This window comes from Pan paniscus, chromosome X, assembly GCF_029289425.2.
Source record: "Pan paniscus chromosome X, NHGRI_mPanPan1-v2.0_pri, whole genome shotgun sequence".
In the NCBI taxonomy this organism is placed as follows: domain Eukaryota; kingdom Metazoa; phylum Chordata; class Mammalia; order Primates; family Hominidae; genus Pan; species Pan paniscus.
Genome location: NC_073272.2, coordinates 155260598 through 155282225, shown reverse-complemented (window position 1 = coordinate 155282225; position 21628 = coordinate 155260598). Strand labels below are relative to the sequence as shown.

The 21628-nt window shown below is 39.5% G+C and overlaps 1 protein-coding gene across 7 annotated transcripts in view; it reads left to right on the top strand.

Annotated features, from left to right (window-relative positions):
• CLIC2 (chloride intracellular channel 2) overlaps positions 1–21628 on the top strand; it is a 108695-nt gene that overhangs the window by 68253 nt on the left and 18814 nt on the right. For 6 of the 7 annotated variants that reach the window (XM_034950463.2, XM_034950462.2, XM_034950465.3 and 3 more), the window contains 2 exons: positions 17347–17456; positions 17582–17707. In XM_034950463.2, the coding sequence (XP_034806354.1) occupies positions 17347–17456; positions 17582–17707 (236 nt within the window). Of the gene's footprint in view, positions 1–6168; positions 6925–17346; positions 17457–17581; positions 17708–21628 lie in introns of those variants that run through there. The other variant, XM_055106714.2, reaches the window with a different exon arrangement.

Sequence of the window (21628 nt, the reverse complement as noted above, 5' to 3'; positions counted from 1 at the left end):
GTTATTTAATTTTCAGGTATTTGTGTGGTTTTGAGGATTCCTTATGGAGTTTATTTCTAATTTTATTCCACTGTGTTCTGAGAGAATACTTGATATAATTTTGATTTTCTTAAATTTACTGAGACTTGTTTTGTGCCTTATCATGTGGTCTATCTTGGAGAATGTTCCATGTGTTGATAAATAGAATGTATATTCTGCAGTTGTTGGGAAGAATGTTCTGTAAATATCTGTTAAGTCCATTTGTTTTAGGGTATAGTTTAAGTTGATGGTTTATTTGTTGACTTTCTTTTTTGATGACCTGTCTAGTGCTGTCAGTAGAGTCTTAAAGTCCCCCACTATTATTGTGTTACCATCTATCTCATTTCTTAGGTCTAGTAGTAATTGTTCTATAAATTCAGGAGCTCTGGTGTTAGGTGCATATATATTTAGGATTGTGATATTTTCCTGTTGGACTAGTCCTTTTATCATTCTTTAATGTCTCTGTTTGTCTTTTTTAACTGCTATTGCTTTAAAGTTTGTTTTGTCTGATATAAGAATAGCTACTCCTGCTCACTTTTGGTGTCCATTTGCATGGAATATCTTTTTCCACCCCTTTACCTTAAGTTTACCTGAGTCCTTATGTGTTAGGTGAGTCTCCTGAAGACAGCAGAAACTTGGTTGGTGAATTCTTATCCATTCTACCATTCTATATCTTTTAAGTGAGGCATTTAGGCCATTTACATTCAATGTTAGTACTGAGATGTGAGGTACTATTCTATTCATCATGCTATTTGTTGCCTCAATACCTTGGTTTTTTTTTATTGTGTTATTGTTATATAGATCCTGTGAGATTTGTGCTTTAAGTAGGTTCCATTTTGGTGTATTTCAAGGATTTGTTTCAAAATTTAGAGCTCCTTTTAGCAGTTCTTGTATTGCCAGCTTGGTAGTGGCGAATTCTCCCAGCATTTGTTTGTCTGTAAAAGACTGTATCTTTTCTTCATTTATGAAGCTTAGTTTCACTGGATACAAAATTCTTGGGTGATAATTGTTTTGTTTAAGGAGGCTAAAAATAGGACCCCAATTCCTTTTAGCTTGTAGGGTTTCTGCTGAGAAACCTGCTGTTACTCTGATAGGTTTTCCTTTATAGGTTACCTGATGCTTTTTCCTCTTAGCTCTTAAGATTATTTTGTTTGTCTTGATTTTAGATAACCTGATGACTATGTGCCTAGGCAATTATCTTTTTGTGATAAATTTTCCAGGTGTTCTTTGAGCTTATTTTATTTGGATGCCTAGATATCTAAAGGCTGGAGAAGTTTTCCTCAATTATTCCCTCAAATATGGTTTTCAGACTTTTAGATTTCTCCTCTTCCTTGGGAACATCAATTAGTCTTAGGTTTGGGTGTTTAACATAGTTCCAAGCTTTTTGGAGGCTTTGTTCACTTTTTTTGTTTTTTAATTATTTTTTTCTTTGTCTTTGAGGGATTCAGTTAATTTGAAAGCCTTATCTTCAAGCTCTGAAGTTCTTTCTCCTGCTTGTTTGATTCTACTGCTGAGACTTTCCAGTGCATTTTGCATTTCTATAAGTGTGTCCTTAATTTCCAGAAGTTGTGGTTGTTTTTTATTTATGCTATCTATTTCATTGAAGATTTTTGCTTTCATATCATTGAAGATTTTTCCTTTCATATCCTGTATCATGTTTATGATTTCTTTAAGTTGGAGTTCACCTTTCTCTGATGTCTCCTTGATTAGCTTAATAATCTACCTTCTGAATTCTTTTTCTGGCAATTCAGGTATTTTATCTTGGTTTGGATCCATTGCTTGTGAGCTGGTGTGATCTTTTGGGAGTATTAAATTACCTTGTTTTGTTGTATTACCAGAATTGATTTTCTAGTTATTTCTCACTTGCTTAGACTATGTCAGAGGGAAGATCTGGGAGGGGCTGTTCAAATTCTTTTGTCCCACGGGGTGGTCCCTTGATGTGTTGTTCTCACACTTCCTCTAGAATTCGGGCTTCCTGAGAGCCGAACTGCGGTGATTGTTTTTGCTCTTCTAGGTCTAGCCACCTAGCGGAGCTACTGGCTTCAGGCTGGTACTGGAGAGTATCTGCAAAGAGTCCTGTGATATGACCCATCTTCATGTCTTTTGGCCATGGATACCAGCACCTGCTCTGGTAGAGATAGCAGGGGAGTGAAGTGGATTCTGTGAGAGTCTTTGGTTGTATTTTTATTTAATGTGCTGGATTTGTATTGGTTGGCCTCCAGCCAGGAGGTGGTGCTTTCAAGAGCACATCAGTTGTAGTACTCTAGGGAGGAAGCAAACTTTCCCTAGGGTCACCTGGTTAAGTATTCAGGTTTCTTGGGTGGTGGGCAGAGCCATAGAGCTCCCAAGAGATTATGTCCCTTGTCCTTGCAACCAGGGTGGGTAGAGAAAGACCACCAAGTGGGGGCAGGGTTAGGCATGTCTGAGCTCAGACTCTCCTTGAGTGTAGCTTGCTGTGGCTGCTGTAGGGGATGGGGGTGTGGTTCCCAGGCCAATGGAGTTATGTTCCCATGGGGATAATAGCTGCCTCTGCTGAGTCATACAGGTCACCAAGGAAGTAGGGGAAAGCTGGCAGTCACAGGCTCATCCCGCCCCCATGCAGCCTGCAGTCCTAAAGGCCAGTCTTACTCCCACTGTGCCCCCTCAACAGCACCGAGTCTATTTCTGGGCATCTGGTGATCAAGGCTGAGAACTTGCCCCAGACCACCAGCCTCCCAGCTAAAAAGCAAGGAGACTCACAGTTTTTCAGCATCTCAGGGAGCATGCAGCAGTGCTCCAGTTCCTTCAAAGGGTCTGTGGATTATCTCAGCTTCCCTGGAATGTTGCTGTGGTACTTCCTGGAGCAAAAGATCATGATGTGAGCCTCCACACCTCTCTGTCTGTCCAAGTGGGAGCTGCAAGCTAGTGCTGCCTCCTATCTGCCATCTTAATGATCTTATTCTTTTTTATGGCTGCATCATATTCAGTTGTGTATATGTACCACATTGTCTTTATCCAGTCTACCATTGATGGGCATTTAGGTTGATTCCATGTTTTTGCTATTGTGAATAGTGCTGCAGTGAGCATGTGTGCATGCATCTTTATGATAAAATAATTTATATCTCTTTGGGTAGATACCCAGTAATAGGATTGCTGGGTAAAATGGTAGTTCTATTTTTAGGTCTTTAAGAAAATGTCACACTGCTTTCCACAATAGTTGAACTAATTTAGACTCCCACTTAACAGTGTCTGTGTTCCTTTTTCCCTGCAACTTTGACAGTAGTTTTTTTTTGTTTTGTTTTGTTTGCCTTATTTATATAGAGAGGTGGCATTTTGCCATGTATCCTGGGCTGGTCTAGAACTCCTGGGCTCAAGTGATCCATCCTCCCTCCGTGGCATCCCAAAGTGCTAGGATTGCAGGCATGAGCCATGGTGCCCAGCCTATTTTTGACTTTTTAATCATAGCCATTCTGACTGCGTGAGATGGTGTCTCATTCTGGTTTTGATTTGAATTTCTCTAATTATCAGGGGTGTTGAACTTTTTTTTCATACGCTCATTGGCCACATGCATGTCTTCTTTTGAAAAGTTCATGTTATTTGCCCACTTTTTCGTAGGCTTTTTCTTGTAAATTTGTTTAAGTTTCTTATAGATGCTGGATATTAGGCCTTCATCAGATGCATATGGAAAAACATTCCATGTTCATGGATAGGAAAAATAAATATCATTAAAATGGCCATACTGCCCAAAGCAATCTATAGATTCAATGCTATTCCTATCAAACTGCCAATGACATTCTTCACAGAACCAGAAAAGACTATTCTAAAATTCATATGGAATCACAAAAAGAGCCCAAATAGTCAAAGCAATCCTAAGCAAAAAGAACGAAGCTGGAGGAATCACCTTACCTCACTCAAAACTATACTACAGAGCTATGGTTACCAAAACAGCATGGTACTGGCACAGAAACAGACACATAGAACAATGGAACAGAATAGAGAGCCCAAAAATAAGGCCACACACCTACAACAATCTGATCTTTGACAAGCCTGACAAAAACAAGCACTGGGGAAAAGACTCCTTATTCAATAAATGGTGCTGGGATAATTGGCTAGCCCTATGCAGGAGGTTTAAAATGGACTCCTTTCCTACACCATATACAAAAATAAACTCAAGATGGGTGAAGTACTGAAATGCAAAATGCAAAACTGCAAAAACCCTGGAAGAAAACCTAGGCAATACCATTCTGGACATAGGAACAGGCAAAGATTTCATGATGAAGACACCAAAAACAACTGCAACAAAAGGAAAAATTGACAAATGGGGTCTAATTAAACTTAAGAGCTCCTACACAGCAAAAGAAACTATCAACACAGTAAACAGACAACCTACAGAATGAATGATCATTTTAATATGTTGTTGAATTCAGTTTGCTAGTATTTTATTGACAATTTTTGCAACAATAATCATATGGTTTGGCTGTGTCCCCACCCAAATTTCATCTTGAATTGTAGCTCCCATAATTCCCTCATGTTGTGGGAGGGACCCAGTGGGAGATAATTGAATCATGGGCACAGTTTCCCCCATACTGTTCTCATGGTAGTCAATAAGTCTCACAAGATCTGATAGTTTTATAAGGGGAAACCGCTTTCCCTTGGCTCTCATTCTCTTCTCTTGTCTGCTGCCATGTGAGATGTGCCTTTCACCTTCTGCCATGATTTTGAGGCCTCCCCAGCCACAAGGAACTATGAGTCCATTAAACCTCTTTCTTTTGTAAATTGCCCAGTGTCGGGTATGTCTTTATCAGCAGCATGAAAATGGACTAATACAGTAAATTGGTACCAAGAGTAGGGTGCTACTTAAAAGATACTCAAAAATGTGGAAGCGACTTTGGAATTGGGTAATAGGCAGAGGTTGGAACACATGGGAGGGCTCAGAAGAAGACAGAAACATGTGGGAAAGCTAGGAACTTCCTAGAGACTTGTTGAATGGCTTTGACCAAAATGCTGATGATATGGACAATAAAATACAGGCTGAGGTGGTCTCAGATGGAGATGAGGAACTTGCTGGGAACTGGAGCAAAGGTGACACTTGTTATGTTTTAGCAAAGAGACAGGCAGCATTTTGTCCCTGCCCTAGAGATTTGTGGAAGTTTGAACTTGAGAGAGATGATTTAGGGTATCTGGCAGAAGAAATTTCTAAGCAGCAAAGCATTCAAGAGGTGACTTGGGTACTGTTAAAAACATTCACTTTTAAAAAGGAAACACAGCATAAAATTTCAGAAAATTTGCAGCCTGACAGTGTGATAGAAAAGAAAATCCCATTTTCTGAGGAGAAATTCAAGCCAGCTACAGAAATTTGCATAAGTAACAAGGAGCAGAATGTTAATCACCAAGACAATGGGGAAAATGTCTCCAGGGCATGTCAGAGACTTTTGTGGCAGCCCCTTCCACCACAGGCCCTGAGACCTAAGAATGAAAAATGATTCTGTGGGCTGGGCCCAGGGTCCCTCTGCTGTTTGCAGTCTAGGGACTTGGTGCCCTGCATCCCAGCCACTCCAGGCATGACTAGAAGGGGCCAAAGTATAGCTCAGGCTGTGGCTACAGAGCATGCAAGCCCCAAGCCTTGGCAGCTTCCATGTGGTGTTGAGCCTGCAGTGCACAGAAGTCAAGAATTGAGGTTTGGGAACCTGTGCCTAGATTTCAGAGAATGTATGGAAATACCTGGATGTCCAGGCAGAAGTTTGCTTCGGGGTGGGGCCCTCATGGAGAACCTCTGCTGGGGCAGTATGGAAGGGAAATGTGGGGTTGGAGCCCCCACACAGAGTCCCCACTGTGGTGCTGCCTAGTGTAGCTGTGAGAAGAGGGCCACCATCCTCCAGACCCCAGAATGGTAGATCCACTGATAGTTTGCACCATGTGCCTGGAAAAGCCACAGACACTCAATGCCAGCCTGTGAAAACAACCAGGAGAGAGGCTGTACCCTGCAAAGCCGCAGGGGCAGAGCTGCCCAAGGAAACAAGGTGAGAAAAATGCAAATGCAAGTGTCAGGATGGACCAAGTGGCCAGGGCATAGCCAATCCATTCAGTGATCTCACTGGGGAAATTGGCTTCAGAAACATACATAAACAAGCCACCTTGTGGATTCCTATAGGTTATTTCTCCAGGCTTCCTGACCTGGCACTATATACAGTCACTATAAATGTTGATTTCCATTCCCAAAATAAACAAGAAGACACCTAAGCTAAACCTTATAAACCCAAGACAATGGGAACCCATCTCTCAAGCATCAGCATGACCCAGATGCAAGACATGAAGTCTAAGGAGATCATTTTGGAGTTTTAAGATCTGACTGCCCTGCTGGATTCCAGACTTGCATAGGGCCTGTATCCCCTTTGTTTTGGCCAATTTCTCCCATTTGGAATGACTGTATTTACCCAATGTCTGTACCCCTCCATTGTATCTAGGAAATAACTAACTTGCTTTTGATTTTACTGGTTCATAGATGGAAGGGACTTGCATTGTCTCAGATGAGACTTTGGATTGTGGACTTTTGAGTAAATGCTAAAATGAGTTAAGACTTTGGGGGACTGTTGGGAAGGCATAATTGGTTTTGAAATGTGAAGACATGAGATTTGGGAGGGGCCAGGGGCAGAATGATATGGTTTGGCTGTGCCCCCACCCAAATTTCATCTTGAATTGTAACACCCATAATTCCCTCATGTTGTGGGAGGGACCCAGTGGGAGATAATTGAATCATGGGGGCAGTTTCCCCCATACTGTTCTCATGGTAGTAAGTCTCATGAGATCTGATGGCTTTATAAGGGCCCCTTTCACTTGGCTCTCATTCTCTTCTCTTGTCTGCTGCCATGTGAGATGTGCCTTTCACCTTCTTCCATGATTGTGAGGCCTTCCCAGCCACGTGGAACTGTGAGTCCATTAAACCTCTTTTTTTTTTTTTTTTTGTAAATTGCTCAGTCTCATGTATGTCTTTATCAGCAGCATGGAAACAGACTAATACAAATATTTATCAGTGATATTGGCCTATAGTTTTCTTTTTTGATGTGTCTTTGGTTTTGGTATCATGGTAATACTGGCCTTGTAGAATGATATTAGAAGTATTTTCTCCACCTCTAATTTTCAGAATAGTTTGAGTAGAATTGGTGTGAGTTCTTTATTTTTATTTTTTTATTTTTGAGACAGGGGCTCACTCATGTTGCCCAGGCTGGAGTGCAGTGGCACAATCTTAGCTCCCTTCAACCTTGACTTCCCAAGCTCAGGTGATCCTCCTACCTCAGTCTCCTGAGTAGCTGGGACTACAGGCACGTGCCACCATGCCTGGATAATTGTTTATATTTTTAGTAGAGACAGAGGGTTTTTTTTACTTGTATCTTATTGTACTATGTCTCAAAACATTGTTGTAGTTATTATTTTTGATTGGTTCATCATTTAGTCTTTCTACTTAAGAGTAGTTTACAAACCACAGTTACAGTATTATAATATTCTGTGTTTTTCTGTGAGTTTTATGCCTTCTGGTGATTACTTATTTGTCATTAACCTTATTTTTTTCTGATTGAAGTACTCCCTTTAGCATTTCTTGTAGGGTATATCTGGTGTTGATAAAAAGCCCTCAGCTTTCATTTGTCTGGGAAGATTTTTATTTCTCCATGTTTGAAGGATGTTTTTGCTGGATATACTATTCTAGGGTAAAAGTGTTTTTCTTTCAACACCTTCACTGTGTCATGCCACTCTCTCCTGACCTGTAAGATTGCCACTGAAAAGTCTGCTTCCAGACGCACTGAAGTGCCATTGTATGTTATTAGTTTCTTTTCTCTTGCTGCTTTAAGATCCTTTCTTTATCCTTGACCTTTGAGAGTTGGACTGTTAAATGCCCTGAGATAGTCTTTTTTGGGTTAAATCTACTTGGTGTTCTATGACATTCTCGTACTTGCATATCAATGTCTTTCTCTAGGTTTTGGAAGTTCTCTGTTAATATCCCTTGAATAAACTTTCTATCCTATCTCTTTCTCTACCTCCTCTTTAAGGCCAATAACTCTTAGATTTGCCCTTTTGAAGCTATTTTGTAGATTTCATAGGCATGCTTTATTCTTTTTTATGATTTTTTTCTTTTTTCTCGTCTGTGTGTTTTAAAATAGCCTGCTTCAAGCTCATTAATTCTTTCTTCTGCTTGATCAATTCTACTATTAAAAGACTTTGATGCATTTTTCGGTATGTCAGTTACATTTTTCAACTCCAGAATTTCCACTTGATTCTTTTAAGTTATTTCAATCTCTTTGTTAGGTTTATCTGATAGAATTCTCTGTGTTATCTCAATTTTTTTTTAGTTTCCTCAAAACAGTTATTTTGAATCTTTGTCTGAAATGTCACGTATCTCTGTTGCTCCAGGATTGGTCCCTAGTGCCTTATTTAGTTCATTTGGTGAGGTCATGTTTTCCTGGATGGTCTTGATTCTTATGGATGTTTATCTACATCTGGGCATTAAAGAGTTAGGTATTTATTGTAATCTTCACAGTCTGGGCCTGTTTGTACCCATCCTTCTCAGGAAGCCTTTAATTTGGCTTTCCTGCTCCACTTCTCCTCTCTTTTGCCCAATTTATTTTAAGACAGAGTCTCACTCTGTTGCCCATGCTGGAGTAGAGTGGCATGATCTCGGCTCACTGCAACCTCTGCCTCCAGGGTTCAAGCAATTCTCCTGCCTCAGCCTCCCAAGTAGCTGGGATTACAGGAGCCCACCACCATGCCCAGCTAATTTTTAGTAGAGATGGGGTTTCATCATGTTGCCCAGGCTGGTTTCGAACCCCTGACCTCAAGTGATCTGCCTGCCTCAGCCTCCCAAAGTGCTAGGATTACAGGCATGAGCCACCACACTTGGCGTCTCTTGCCCATTTTTAAAGTTGGGTAGTTAGTTGTTGAGTTGTGTTCTTTATTTGTATTTTTATATGTTATAGATACAAGACTTTTTTATTTTCTTAATAATTCTTTTGAAGAGCAGGACATTTTGGTTTTGCTGTATCCCAGCTTATTGAATTTTTCTCTTCTCTCCCTCCTCTGAATTCCAGTCACATTGACCTTCTTTCAGTTCTTTATACATGCCATGCTCAAGCCTATTGCAAGACCTTTGCACATGTTATTCCCTGTTTAGAATGCCCTCTTCATGCCCATTCATCTAATTAACTGTTACTTATCCTTTGAACTCAGTTTAAATGCTACTTCCTCAGGGAAGGCCTTCCCTGACAGACCCCATATAGATTTCTCAGAGTTTCTCTGTTATACACTCATAAAATGCACTTCCTTTCTTCAAATAATTTATCTCTGTTTAAAACTGAGAGTTAATTTGGAGGAATATTTTTATTTTAATATCTGGTGTGTATATATATATGTATATGTCTGGTATATGTTACACACATAATTTGTTCAGTGAATATTCATTGGGTAAGTAAATGAGTAAGTGAAGAAAGAGGGTCCACCAATAAACTCAAGTGCATATAAAATTTCAAAGCAGAAAAGTGTTTTCAATCAGTAGAAAAAATGATGGCTGATATAGTTTAGATATTTCTCCTTGCCCAAATCTCATGTTAAATTTTAATCCCCAATTCTGGAGGTGGGGCATGGTGGGAAGTGTTTGGATCATGAGGGCAAACCTCTCATGGCTTAGTGCTGCCCTCATGATAGTGAGTGAGTTCTCATGAGATCTGGTTGTTGTAAAGTGTGGCATCTCATCCCCCACTCTCTCTCTCTCTCTCACTCCTGCTTTCGCCATGTGAAGTGTCTGCTCCCAGTTCAATTTCTGCTATGAGTAAAATTTCCCTGAGGCCTCCCCAGAAGCTGAGCAGATGCTGGTGCCATGTTTGTACAGCGGCAGAACTATGAGCCAATTAAACCTCTTTTCTTATAAATTATCCAGTCTTAAGTATTTCTTTAGAGTAATGCAAGAGTGACCTAATACAATGATGTATCAGGCTGTGTTTGCAATACTATAAAAAAAATCTGAGCCTGGGTAAATTATAAAGAAAAAAGTTTAATTGACTCATAGTTCTGCAGATATTACAAGAAGCATGGTGCTGGCATCTGATTCTGGTGAGGGCCTTAGGAAGCTTACAATCATGGTGGAAAGTGAAGAGGGAGCAGGTGTCTCCATGCTGAAAGTGGGAACAAGAGAGCAAGGGGGGAGGTGCCACATACTTTTAACAACCAGATCTCGAGGGAACTAACTGAGCAGGAACAAACTTATTAACAAGATGATGGTGCTAAACCATTAATGAGGGATCCGCCCCCAGGATCCAATCACCTCCTACCAGGCCCCACCTCCAACATTGGAGATTACATTTCAACATGAGATTTGGAGGGGACAAATATCCAAACCATATCAGATGGATTTATTTAATGAAAGGCATAAGACTATTAACTATTTGTAAAAATTTAAAAATACTAAAGAAGTCCTCATACACTTCTTACACCAAAACAAAATCCAAATAAATGAAACAAATGCAAAAATTAAACCATGATGGTACTAGAAGAAAACGTGATAGAAAATCCTTATGGTAAATCAAAATATGAAAATAAAGTAAGGAAATATGTTTTTTGTAATCTTGATGTATATAAGCAGATCAGAAAAGCCAGACCACGTAGAGAAAAAGCATGGTAGATCTCATGTAAATTTAAATTTTACATAATCCATGTTTTTAAAATTACATGTAATATATATCACAAAGAGTTAATGTCTTTAAAATACAAATAATTTTTCCAAACAATAAGAAAAAGTCATTACCTTCATAAAAAAATTAAAAACTGTCATAAACAAACAATTCACAAAATAAGGAAATGGCCAATGGCCATACGGAAAGGCACCTTTCAGAAAGGAAATTTGGTGGAGGGAGGAGCCAAGATGGCCAAATAGGAACAGCTCCGGTCTACAGCTCCCAGCATGAGCGACACAGAAGACGGGTGATTTCTGCATTTCCATCTGAGGTACCGGGTTCATCTCACTAGGGAGTGCCAGACAGTGGGCGCAGGTCAGTGGGTGCCCGCACCGTGCGCGAGCTGAAGCAGGGCGAGGCATTGCCACACTTGGGAAGTACAAGGGGTCAGGGAGTTCCCTTTCTGAGTCAAAGAAAGGGGTAACGGACGGCACCTGGAAAATCGGGTCACTCCCACCCGAATACTGCGCATTTCTGACAGGCTTAAAAAACGTTGCACCATGAGATTATATCCCACACCTGGCTCGGAGGGTCCTACGCCCACGGAGTCTCGCTGATTGCTAGCACAGCAGTCTGAGATCAAACTGCAAGGTGGCAGCGAGGCTGGGGGAGGGGCGCCCGCCATTGCCCAGGCTTGATTAGGTAAACAAAGCAGCCCAGCAGCACGAACTGGGTGGAGCCCACCACAGCTAAAGAGATCTGCCTGCTTCTGTAGGCTCCACCTCTGGGGGCAGGGCACAGACAAACAAAAAGACAGCAGTAACCTCTGCAGACTTAAATGTCCCTGTCTGACAGCTTTGAAGAGAGCAGTGGTTCTCCCAGCACGCAGCTGGAGATCTGAGAACGGGCAGACTGCCTCCTCAAGTGGGTCCCTGACCCCTGACCCCCGAGCAGCCTAACTGGGAGGCACCCCCCAGCAGGGGCACACTGACACCTCGCACGGCAGGGTACTCAAACAGACCTGCAGCTGAGGGTCCTCTCTGTTAGAAGGAAAACTAACAAACAGAAAGGACATCCACACCAAAAACCCATCTGTACATCACCATCATCAAAGACCAAAAGTAGATAAAACCACAAAGATGGGGAAAAAACAGAGCAGAAAAACTGGAAACTCTAAAAAGCAGAGCGCCTCTCCTCCTCCAAAGGAACGCAGTTCCTCACCAGCAACGGAACAAAGCTGGATGGAGAATGACTTTGACGAGCTGAGAGAAGAAGGCTTCAGATGATCAAATTACTCTGAGCTACGGGAGGACATTCAAACCAAAGGCAAAGAAGTTGAAAACTTTGAAAAAAATTTAGATGAATGTATAACTAGAATAACCAATACAGAGAAGTGCTTAAAGGAGCTGATGGAGCTGAAAACCAAGGCTCGAGAACTATGTGAAGAATGCAGAAGCCTCAGGAGCCAATGTGATCAACTGGAAGAAAGGGTATCAGCAATGGAAGATGAAATGAATGAAATGAAGCGAGAAGGGAAGTTTAGAGAAAAAAGAATAAAAAGAAATGAGCAAAGCCTCCAAGAAATATGGGACTATGTGAAAAGACCAAATCTACGTCTGATTGGTGTACCTGAAAGTGACGGGGAGAATGGAACCAAGTTGGAAAACACTCTGCGGGATATTATCCAGGAGAACTTCCCCAATCTAGCAAGGCAGGCCAACGTTCAGATTCACGAAATACGAGAATACCACAAAGATACTCCTCGAAAAGAGCAACTCCAAGACACATAATTGTCAGACTCACCAAAGTTGAAATGAAGGAAAAAATGTTAAGGGCAGCCAGAGAGAAAGGTCGGGTTACCCTCAAAGGGAAGCCCATCAGACTAACAGCGGATCTCTCGGCAGAAACCCTACAAGCCAGAAGAGAGTGGGGGCCAATATTCAACATTCTTAAAGAAAAGAATTTTCAACCCAGAATTTCATATCCAGCCAAACTAAGCTTCATGAGTGAAGGAGAAATACAATCCTTTACAGACAAGCAAATGCTGAGAGATTTTGTCACCACCAGGCCTGCCTTACAAGAGCTCCTGAAGGAAGCACTAAAGATGGAAAGGAACAACCGGTACCAGCCGCTGCAAAATCATGCCAAAATGTAAAGACAATGGAGACTAGGAAGAAACTGCATCAACGAACGAGCAAAATCACCAGCTAACATCATAATGACAGGATCAAATTCACACATAACAATATTAACTTTAAATGTAAATGGACTAAATGCTCCAATTAAAAGACACAGACTCGCAAATTGGATAAAGAGTCAAGACCCATCAGTGTGCTGTATTCAGGAAACCCATCTCACGTGCAGAGACACACATAGGCTCAAAATAAAAGGATGGAGGAAGATCTACCAAGCCAATGGAAAACAAAAAAAGGCAGGGGTTGCAATCCTAGTCTCTGATAAAACAGACTTTAAACCAACAAAGATCAAAAGAGACAAAGAAGGCCATTACATAATGGTAAAGGGATCAATTCAACAAGAAGAGCTAACTATCCTAAATATATATGCACCCAATACAGGAGCACAAAGATTCATAAAGCAAGTCCTGAGTGACCTACAAAGAGACTTAGACTCCCACACATTAATAATGGGAGACTTTAACACCCCACTGTCAACATTAGACAGATCAACGAGACAGAAAGTCAACAAGGATACCCAGGAATTGCACTCGGCTCTGCACCAAGCAGACCTAATAGACATCTACAGAACTCTCCACCCCAAATCAACAGAATATACATTTTTTTCAGCACCACACCACACCTATTCCAAAATTGACCACATACTGGGAAGTAAAGCTCTCCTCAGAAAATGCAAAAGAACAGAAATTATAACAAACTATCTCTCAGACCACAGTGCAATCAAACTAGAACTCAGGATTAAGAATCTCACTCAAAACCGCTCAACTACATGGAAACTGAACAACCTGCTCCTGAATGACTACTGGGTACATAACGAAATGAAGACAGAAATAAAGATGTTCTTTGAAACCAACGAGAACAAAGACACAACATACCAGAATCTCTGGGACGCATTCAAAGCAGTGTGTAGAGGGGAATTTATAGCACTAAATGCCCACAAGAGAAAGCAGGAAAGATCCAAAATTGACACCCTAACATCACAATTAAAAGAACTAGAAAAGCAAGAGCAAACACATTCAAAAGCTAGCAGAAGGCAAGAAATCACTAAAATCAGAGCAGAACTGAAGGAAATAGAGACACAAAAAACCCTTCAAAAAATCAATGAATCCAGGAGCTGGTTTTTTGAAAGGATCAACAAAATTGATAGACCGCTAGCAAGACTAATAAAGAAAAAAAGAGAGAAGAATCAAATAGACGCAATAAAAAATGATAAAGGGGATATCACCACCGATTCCACAGAAATACAAACTACCATCAGAGAATACTACAAACACCTCTACGCAAATAAACTAGAAAATCTAGAAGAAATGGATAAATTCCTGGACACATACACTCTCCCAAGACTAAACCAGGAAGAAGTTGAATCTCTGAATAGACCAATAACAGGAGCTGAAATTGTGGCAATAATCAATAGCTTACCAACCAAAAAGAGTCCAGGACCAGATGGATTCACAGCCGAATTCTACCAGAGGTACAAGGAGGAACTGGTACCATTCCTTCTGAAACTATTCCAATCAATAGAAAAAGAGGGAATCCTCCCTAACTCATTTTATGAGGCCAGCATCATTCTGATACCAAAGCCAGGCAGAGACACAACAAAAAAAGAGAATTTTAGACCAATATCCTTGATGAACATTGATGCAAAAATCCTCAATAAAATACTGGCAAAACGAATCCAGCAGCACATCAAAAAGCTTATCCACCATGATCAAGTGGGCTTCATCCCTGGGATGCAAGGCTGGTTCAATATACGCAAATCAATAAATGTAATCCAGCATATAAACAGAGCCAAAGACAAAAACCACGTGATTATCTCAATAGATGCAGAAAAAGCCTTTGACAAAATTCAACAACCCTTCATGCTAAAAACTCTCAATAAATTAGGTATTGATGGGACGGATCTCAAAATAATAAGAGCTATCTATGACAAACCCACAGCCAATATCATACTGAATGGGCAAAAACTGGAAGCATTCCCTTTGAAAACTGGCACAAGACAGGGATGCCCTCTCTCACCACTCCTATTCAACATAGTGTTGGAAGTTCTGGCCAGGGCAATTAGGCAGGAGAAGGAAATAAAGGGTATTCAATTAGGAAAAGAGGAAGTCAAATTGTCCCTGTTTGCAGATGACATGATTGTATATCTAGAAAACCCCATTGTCTCAGCCCAAAATCTCCTTAAGCTGATAAGCAACTTCAGCAAAGTCTCAGGAAACAAAATCAATGTACAAAAATCACAAGCATTCGTATACACCAACAACAGACAAACAGAGAGCCAAATCATGAGTGAACTCCCATTCACAATTGCTTCAAAGAGAATGAAATACCTAGGAATCCAACTTACAAGGGATGTGAAGGACCTCTTCAAGGAGAACTACAAACCACTGCTCAAGGAAATAAAAGAGGATACAAACAAATGGAAGAACATTCCATGCTCATGGGTAGGAAGAATCCATATCGTGAAAATGGCCATACTGCCCAAGGTAATTTACAGATTCAATGCCATCCCCATCAAGCTACCACTGCCTTTCTTCACAGAATTGGAAAAAACCACTTTAAAGTTCATATGGAACCAAAAAAGAGCCCGCATCGCCAAGTCAATCCTAAGCCAAAAGAACAAAGCTGGAGGCATCACACTACCTGACTTCAAACTATACTACAAGGCTACAGTAACCAAAACAGCATGGTACTGGTACCAAAACAGAGATATAGATCAATGGAACAGAACAGAGCCCTCAGAAATAACGCCGCATATCTACAACTATCTGATCTTTGACAAACCTGACAAAAACAAGCAATGGGGAAAGGATTCCCTATTTATTAAATGGTGCTGGGAAAACTGGCTAGCCATATGTAGAAAGCTGAAACTGGATCCCTTCCTTACACCTTATACAAAAATCAATTCAAGATGGATTAAAGACTTAAATGTTAGACATAAAACCATAAAAACCCTAGAAGAAAACCTAGGCATTACCATTCAGGACATAGGCATGGGCAAGTACTTCATGTCTAAAACACCAAAAGCAATGGCAACAAAAGACAAAATTGACAAATGGGAACTAATTAAACTAAAGAGCTTCTGCACAGCAGAAGAAACTACCATCAGAGTCAACAGGCAACCTACAAAATGGGAGAAAATTTTCGCAACCTACTCATCTGACAAAGGGCTAATATCCAGAATCTACAATGAACTCAAACAAATTTACAAGAGAAAAACAAACAACCCCATCAAAAAGTGGGTGAAGGACATGAACAGACACTTCTCAAAAGAAGACATTTATGCAGCCAAAAAACACATGAAAAAATGCTCATCATCACTGGCCATCAGAGAAATGCAAATCAAAACCACAATGAGATACCATCTCACACCAGTTAGAATGGCAATCATTGAAAAGTCAGGAAACAACAGGTGCTGGAGAGGATGTGGAGAAATAGGAACACTTTTACACTGTTGGTGGGACTGTAAACTATTTCAACCATTGTGGAAGTCAGTGTGGTGATTCCTCAGGGATCTAGAACTGGAAATACCATTTGACCCAGCCATCCCATTACTGGGTATATACCCAAAGGACTATAAATCATGCTGCTATAAAGACACATGTACACGTATGTTTATTGCGGCATTATTCACAATAGCAAAGACTTGGAACCAACCCAAATGTCCAACAATGATAGACTGGATTAAGAAAATGTGGCACATATACACCATGGAATACTATGCAGCCATAAAAAATGAGGAGTTCATGTCCTTTGTAGGGACATGGATGAAATTGGAAATCATCATTCTCAGTAAACTATCGCAAGAACAAAAAACCAAACACTGCATATTCTCACTCATAGGTGGGAATTAAACAATGAGATCACATGGACACAAGAAGGGGAATATCACACTCTGGGGACTGTTGTGGGGTGGAGGGAGGGGGGAGGGATAGCATCAGGAGATATACCTAATGCTAGATGACGAGTTAATGGGTGCAGCGCACCAGCATGGCACATGTATACACATGTAACTAACCTGCACAATGTGCACATGTACCCTAAAACTTAAAGTATAATAATAAAAAAAAAAGAAAGGAAATTTGGTAAGATCTATCAAAATGGGAAATGTGCATACATTTTACTGACCATTTTCATTTTAAAGATTAACCTTAAAGATATAATCTCAGAAGTGGAAGAAGCTATATGCCCAGAAATGTTTGTTTCTGAAGTACTTAGAGTAGTAAAAATTTTGGAATATCTTAAATGTCTATCAATAGGAAAATTATATAAATTCTGATAATATATAAAATTTATTATTATTATTATGTACCCATCACAGTTGTAACTTTACATATAATGAGATTATTTGCTTCCCTATATCTCTCTGTCCATAGATGATGGAGTACATGAGATTAAGAATGTCCATGTTTGTCTCTGGCAACTGGCACATTTCCTAGTAGGAACTAAATACATACTTATTGAACAAACAAATGAACTGAGGTCTCTCTTTATCTTAATAGGCTGGAAGTGATGGAGAGAGTATTGGAAACTGTCCCTTTTGCCAACGCCTTTTCATGATCCTCTGGCTTAAAGGAGTTAAATTTAATGTGACAACTGTTGACATGACCAGGTAAGAGAAATCAGGACATGTTAAATTCTAGGAATTGAGATTGGTAGATACCAATAAAATATTGGTGTTTATTTAATGTGTACTTTATCTAGAGACCTAACTCTGCTTATTTTTAATAATCATAGAAAGCCTGAAGAACTAAAGGACTTAGCCCCAGGTACCAATCCTCCGTTCCTGGTGTATAACAAGGAGTTGAAAACAGACTTCATTAAAATTGAGGAGTTTTTAGAACAAACCCTGGCTCCTCCAAGGTACAGCATTTACAAGATACTATTTTGCTGAAGATAATCTATTTTACTGGCTTGTTTATTGCAGATTTAGTATTCTTACCAATTTAAGTACTTTTGGATTTCTGGGCCTACATGTCAAATGACACACATGCATAAACATACCCCTCCAACTTCAAATACAAAAAGATGATATGTGTAATATTTCAAATAATTTTTAAAAGCTGCATAACATACATAACACAAGAAGGTAAGTTCTCTGTGCTCTAGAAATAGAGTAGGAACATATAGTGAGATGGGAGTGAGGGAATGGGATACTAACACTATGTAATGCATAAGGATTGATCATGACTGGTCCTTAACACCACTGACGAAATGACAGAACATACCCAACACGAGGGCTAGTGGCCAGGAAATAGACTTCAAGCAGTTAACCAGAGGCCAGAACTGTACTGCCTACACTTGAATGACAACCGCACATCTCTGTCTACCCAGGATAGGTCTAGAAACAAGAAGCATGCTGTATTAATTTTCTATTGCTGTGTAACAAATTACCACAAACTTAGTATCTTAAAACAACAGCTATTTATTATCTCACAGCTTCCATTGGTCAGTTGTCTGGGCATAGCCTGCTAAGGTCCTCTGCTCAGGGTATCAAAAAGTGGCATTCAAGGTGTTGGTCGGGAACACAGTTATCATATGGGGCCCAGGTGACTCTTCCATCTTCATTCAAGTTTTTGGCAGAATTCAGTTCCTTGCAGCTATATGACTGAGGTCTTAGGTTATTGGGTAGCTGTTTGTTGGGGTTGGGTTGGCATTCAATTACTAGAGGCTGCCCCTCTGTATAGGCATTTCGCAACATAGCTGATTGTTCTCTTCCTCTAAAACCTGCAGGAGAATGTCTCTCTGATGGTTCACCTTCTTTTTTTTTTTTTTTTTTTTGAGACGGAGTCTCGCTCTGTCGCCCAGGCTGGAGGGCAGTGGCACATGTTGGCTCACTGCAAGCTCCGCCTCTCGGGTTCACGCCATTCTCCTGCCTCAGCCTCCTGAGTAGCTGGGACTACAGATGCCCGCCACCACGCCCGGCTAATTTTTTTTTTTTTTTTTTTGTAATTTTAGTAGAGATGAGGTTTCACCGTATTAGCCAGGATGGTCTCAATCTCCTGACCTTGTGATCCACCGGCCTCGGCCTCCCAAAGTGCTGGGATTACAGGCGTGAGCCACTGCGCCTGGCCTGATGGTTCACTTTCTTTTAAATTTTTTTATCAGTACAAATTATGGGATACATATGAAATTCTATTATGTGTATGTAATGCATAGTGATAAAGTCAAGGTATCTACGGTGTCCATAACCCAAATACAATACATTTTTGTAACTATAGTCACCCTGCTCTTCTATCAAACATTGAATTTATTCCTTCTATCTTATTTATGTGTGTACTTTTTAACACACTTCTCTTCATCTTCCCTTCTCCTCCCAATCACCCTCCCCAGTCTCTGTTATCTCTCTTTCCATTCTCTATCTTCATGTGATCAACTTTTTTAACTCCCACATATAAGTGAGAACATGCTATTTTTGTCTTTTTGTGCCTGGCTTATTTCACTTGACATAACAACTCCAGTTCCATCCATGTTGTTCCAAATGACAGGATTTCATTCTCTTTTATGGCTGAATACTATTTCATTGTGTATGTATACCACACTTTCTTTATCCATTTATCTGTTGATGGACACTTAGATCGATTCCATACCTTGTCTATTGTGAATAATGCAATAATAAACATGAGAGTGCAGGTATCCCTTTGACATACTGATTTCTCGTGCTTTGGATAAATGCCAATTAGTGAGATTTTTTGATCTTATGGTAGTGCTACTTTTGGTTTTTTCAGAAATCTCCATGCTGTTTTCCATAGTGGCTATATTTATATTCCCAAAAACAGTGTATAAGAGTTCCTTTTTCTCCACATCCTTGCCAACGTCTGTTAATTTTTTTTTTTTTGTCTTTTTAATAATAGCAATTCTGACTGAGGTGAGATGATATCTCATTTTGGTTTTGGTTTGCATTTCTCTGTTGATTAGTAAAGTTGAGCATTTCTTTATGTACATTTTGGCCATGCCCTTTGCCCATATTTTATGAGATTTTTTTTATTGTTGAGTTGTTTGATTTCCTTTTATATTCTGGATATTAGTCCCCTGTTGAATAGTTTGCAAACATTTCCTCTCATTCAAAAGGTTGTCTCTTCACTCATTTATTTTGCTGTGCAGAAACTTTTTAGTTTACTTGAGTCCTATTTGTCTATTTTTGTTTCTATTGCCTGTGCTTTTGACATCTCAATCATAAATTATTTGTCTAGAACAATGTCCAGAAGAATTTTCCCTAGGTTTTCTCTTATTATTTTTATAGTTTTGAGTATTATGTTTAAGTCTTCAGTCCATTTTGAGTTGATTTTTGTATACAGTGAGAGATAAGGATCAAGTTTCATTCTTCTGCATATGGCTGTCCAATTTTCCCAGTACCATTAATTGAAAAAGGTGTCCTTTCCCCAATGTTCTTGTGAACTTTGTCAAAGATCAGCTGGCAGTAAATATGTGAATTTATTTCTAGGTTCTCTATTCTGACCATTGGTCTATGTGTCTATTTTTATACCATAACATGCTATTTTGGTTACTATAGCCTTGTAATATATTTCAAAGTCAGGTAATGTGATGCCTCTAGCTTTGTTCTTTTTGCTCAGAATTGCTTTGGCTATATGGAATCTTTTTTGGTTACATGTGAATTTTAGTATTCTTTTTTTGTAATTCTGTGAAAAATGACATTGGTATTTTGACAGGGATTGCATTGAATCTGTAGGTTACTTTGGGAAAATCACAATTTTAATAATATTCATTCTTCTGATCCATGAGCATGAGATGTTTTCCCATATATTTTTATCATTTTCAATTCCTTTCATTAGCATCTTGTAGTTTTCATTGTAAAGATCTTCCACCTCCTTGATTAAAATTATTCCTAGATATTTTAATTTTTAGCTATTGTAAATGGAATTGCCATCTTCATTTCTTTTGTGGGTAGATCATTATTGGTGTATAGAAATGCTACATATTTTTTAGTGTTGATGTTTTTAACCTGGAACTTTACTGAATTTACTTATCAAATCTAAGAATTTTTTGGTGGAGTTTTTAGGTTTTACTAGATACAAGATCATGGCACCAGTAAAAAGGGACAATTTTACTTCCTTTTTCCCAATTTGGATGCCTTTTATTTCTTTCTCTTGCCTGATTGCCATACCTAGGACTTCCAATACTATGTTGAATAGGAGTGGTGAAAGTGGGCATTCTTGGTTTTTTTCCATTTCTTGGAGGAAAGGCTTTCAATTTTTCCCTATTCAGCATGATATCAGCTGTGGGTTTATCATATATAGCCTTTATTATTTTGACATATTTTCCTTCTATGCCCCATTTGTTGAGAGGTTTTATCATGAAGGGGTGTTGAATTTTATCAAATGCTTTTTCTGTATCTATTGAGATGATGATATGTTTTTTGTCCTTTATTCTATGGATGTCATATATTGAGGTTATTGATTTGCACATGTTGAACCATTCTTGTATCACTGGTATAAATCCCACTTGATCATGGTGTATTATCTTTCTGATATGCTATTGGATTCAGTTTGCTAGTATTTTGTCAAGAGTTTTTGTATCTATGTTCATCAGAAATATTGGTCTGTAGTTTTCTTCTATGTGTGTGTTCTTGTCTGGTTTTTGTATCAGGGTGGTGCTGGCCTCATAGAATGAGTTAAGGAGCGTTCTCTCCTCTTCCATTTTTTAGAATAGTTTCAGGAGAATTGGTATTAGTTCTTCTGGTAGAATTTGTCAGTGAATTTGTCCAGTCCTGTGCTTTTCTTCATTGGGAGACTTTTTTATTACTGACTCAATCTTGCTACTCAT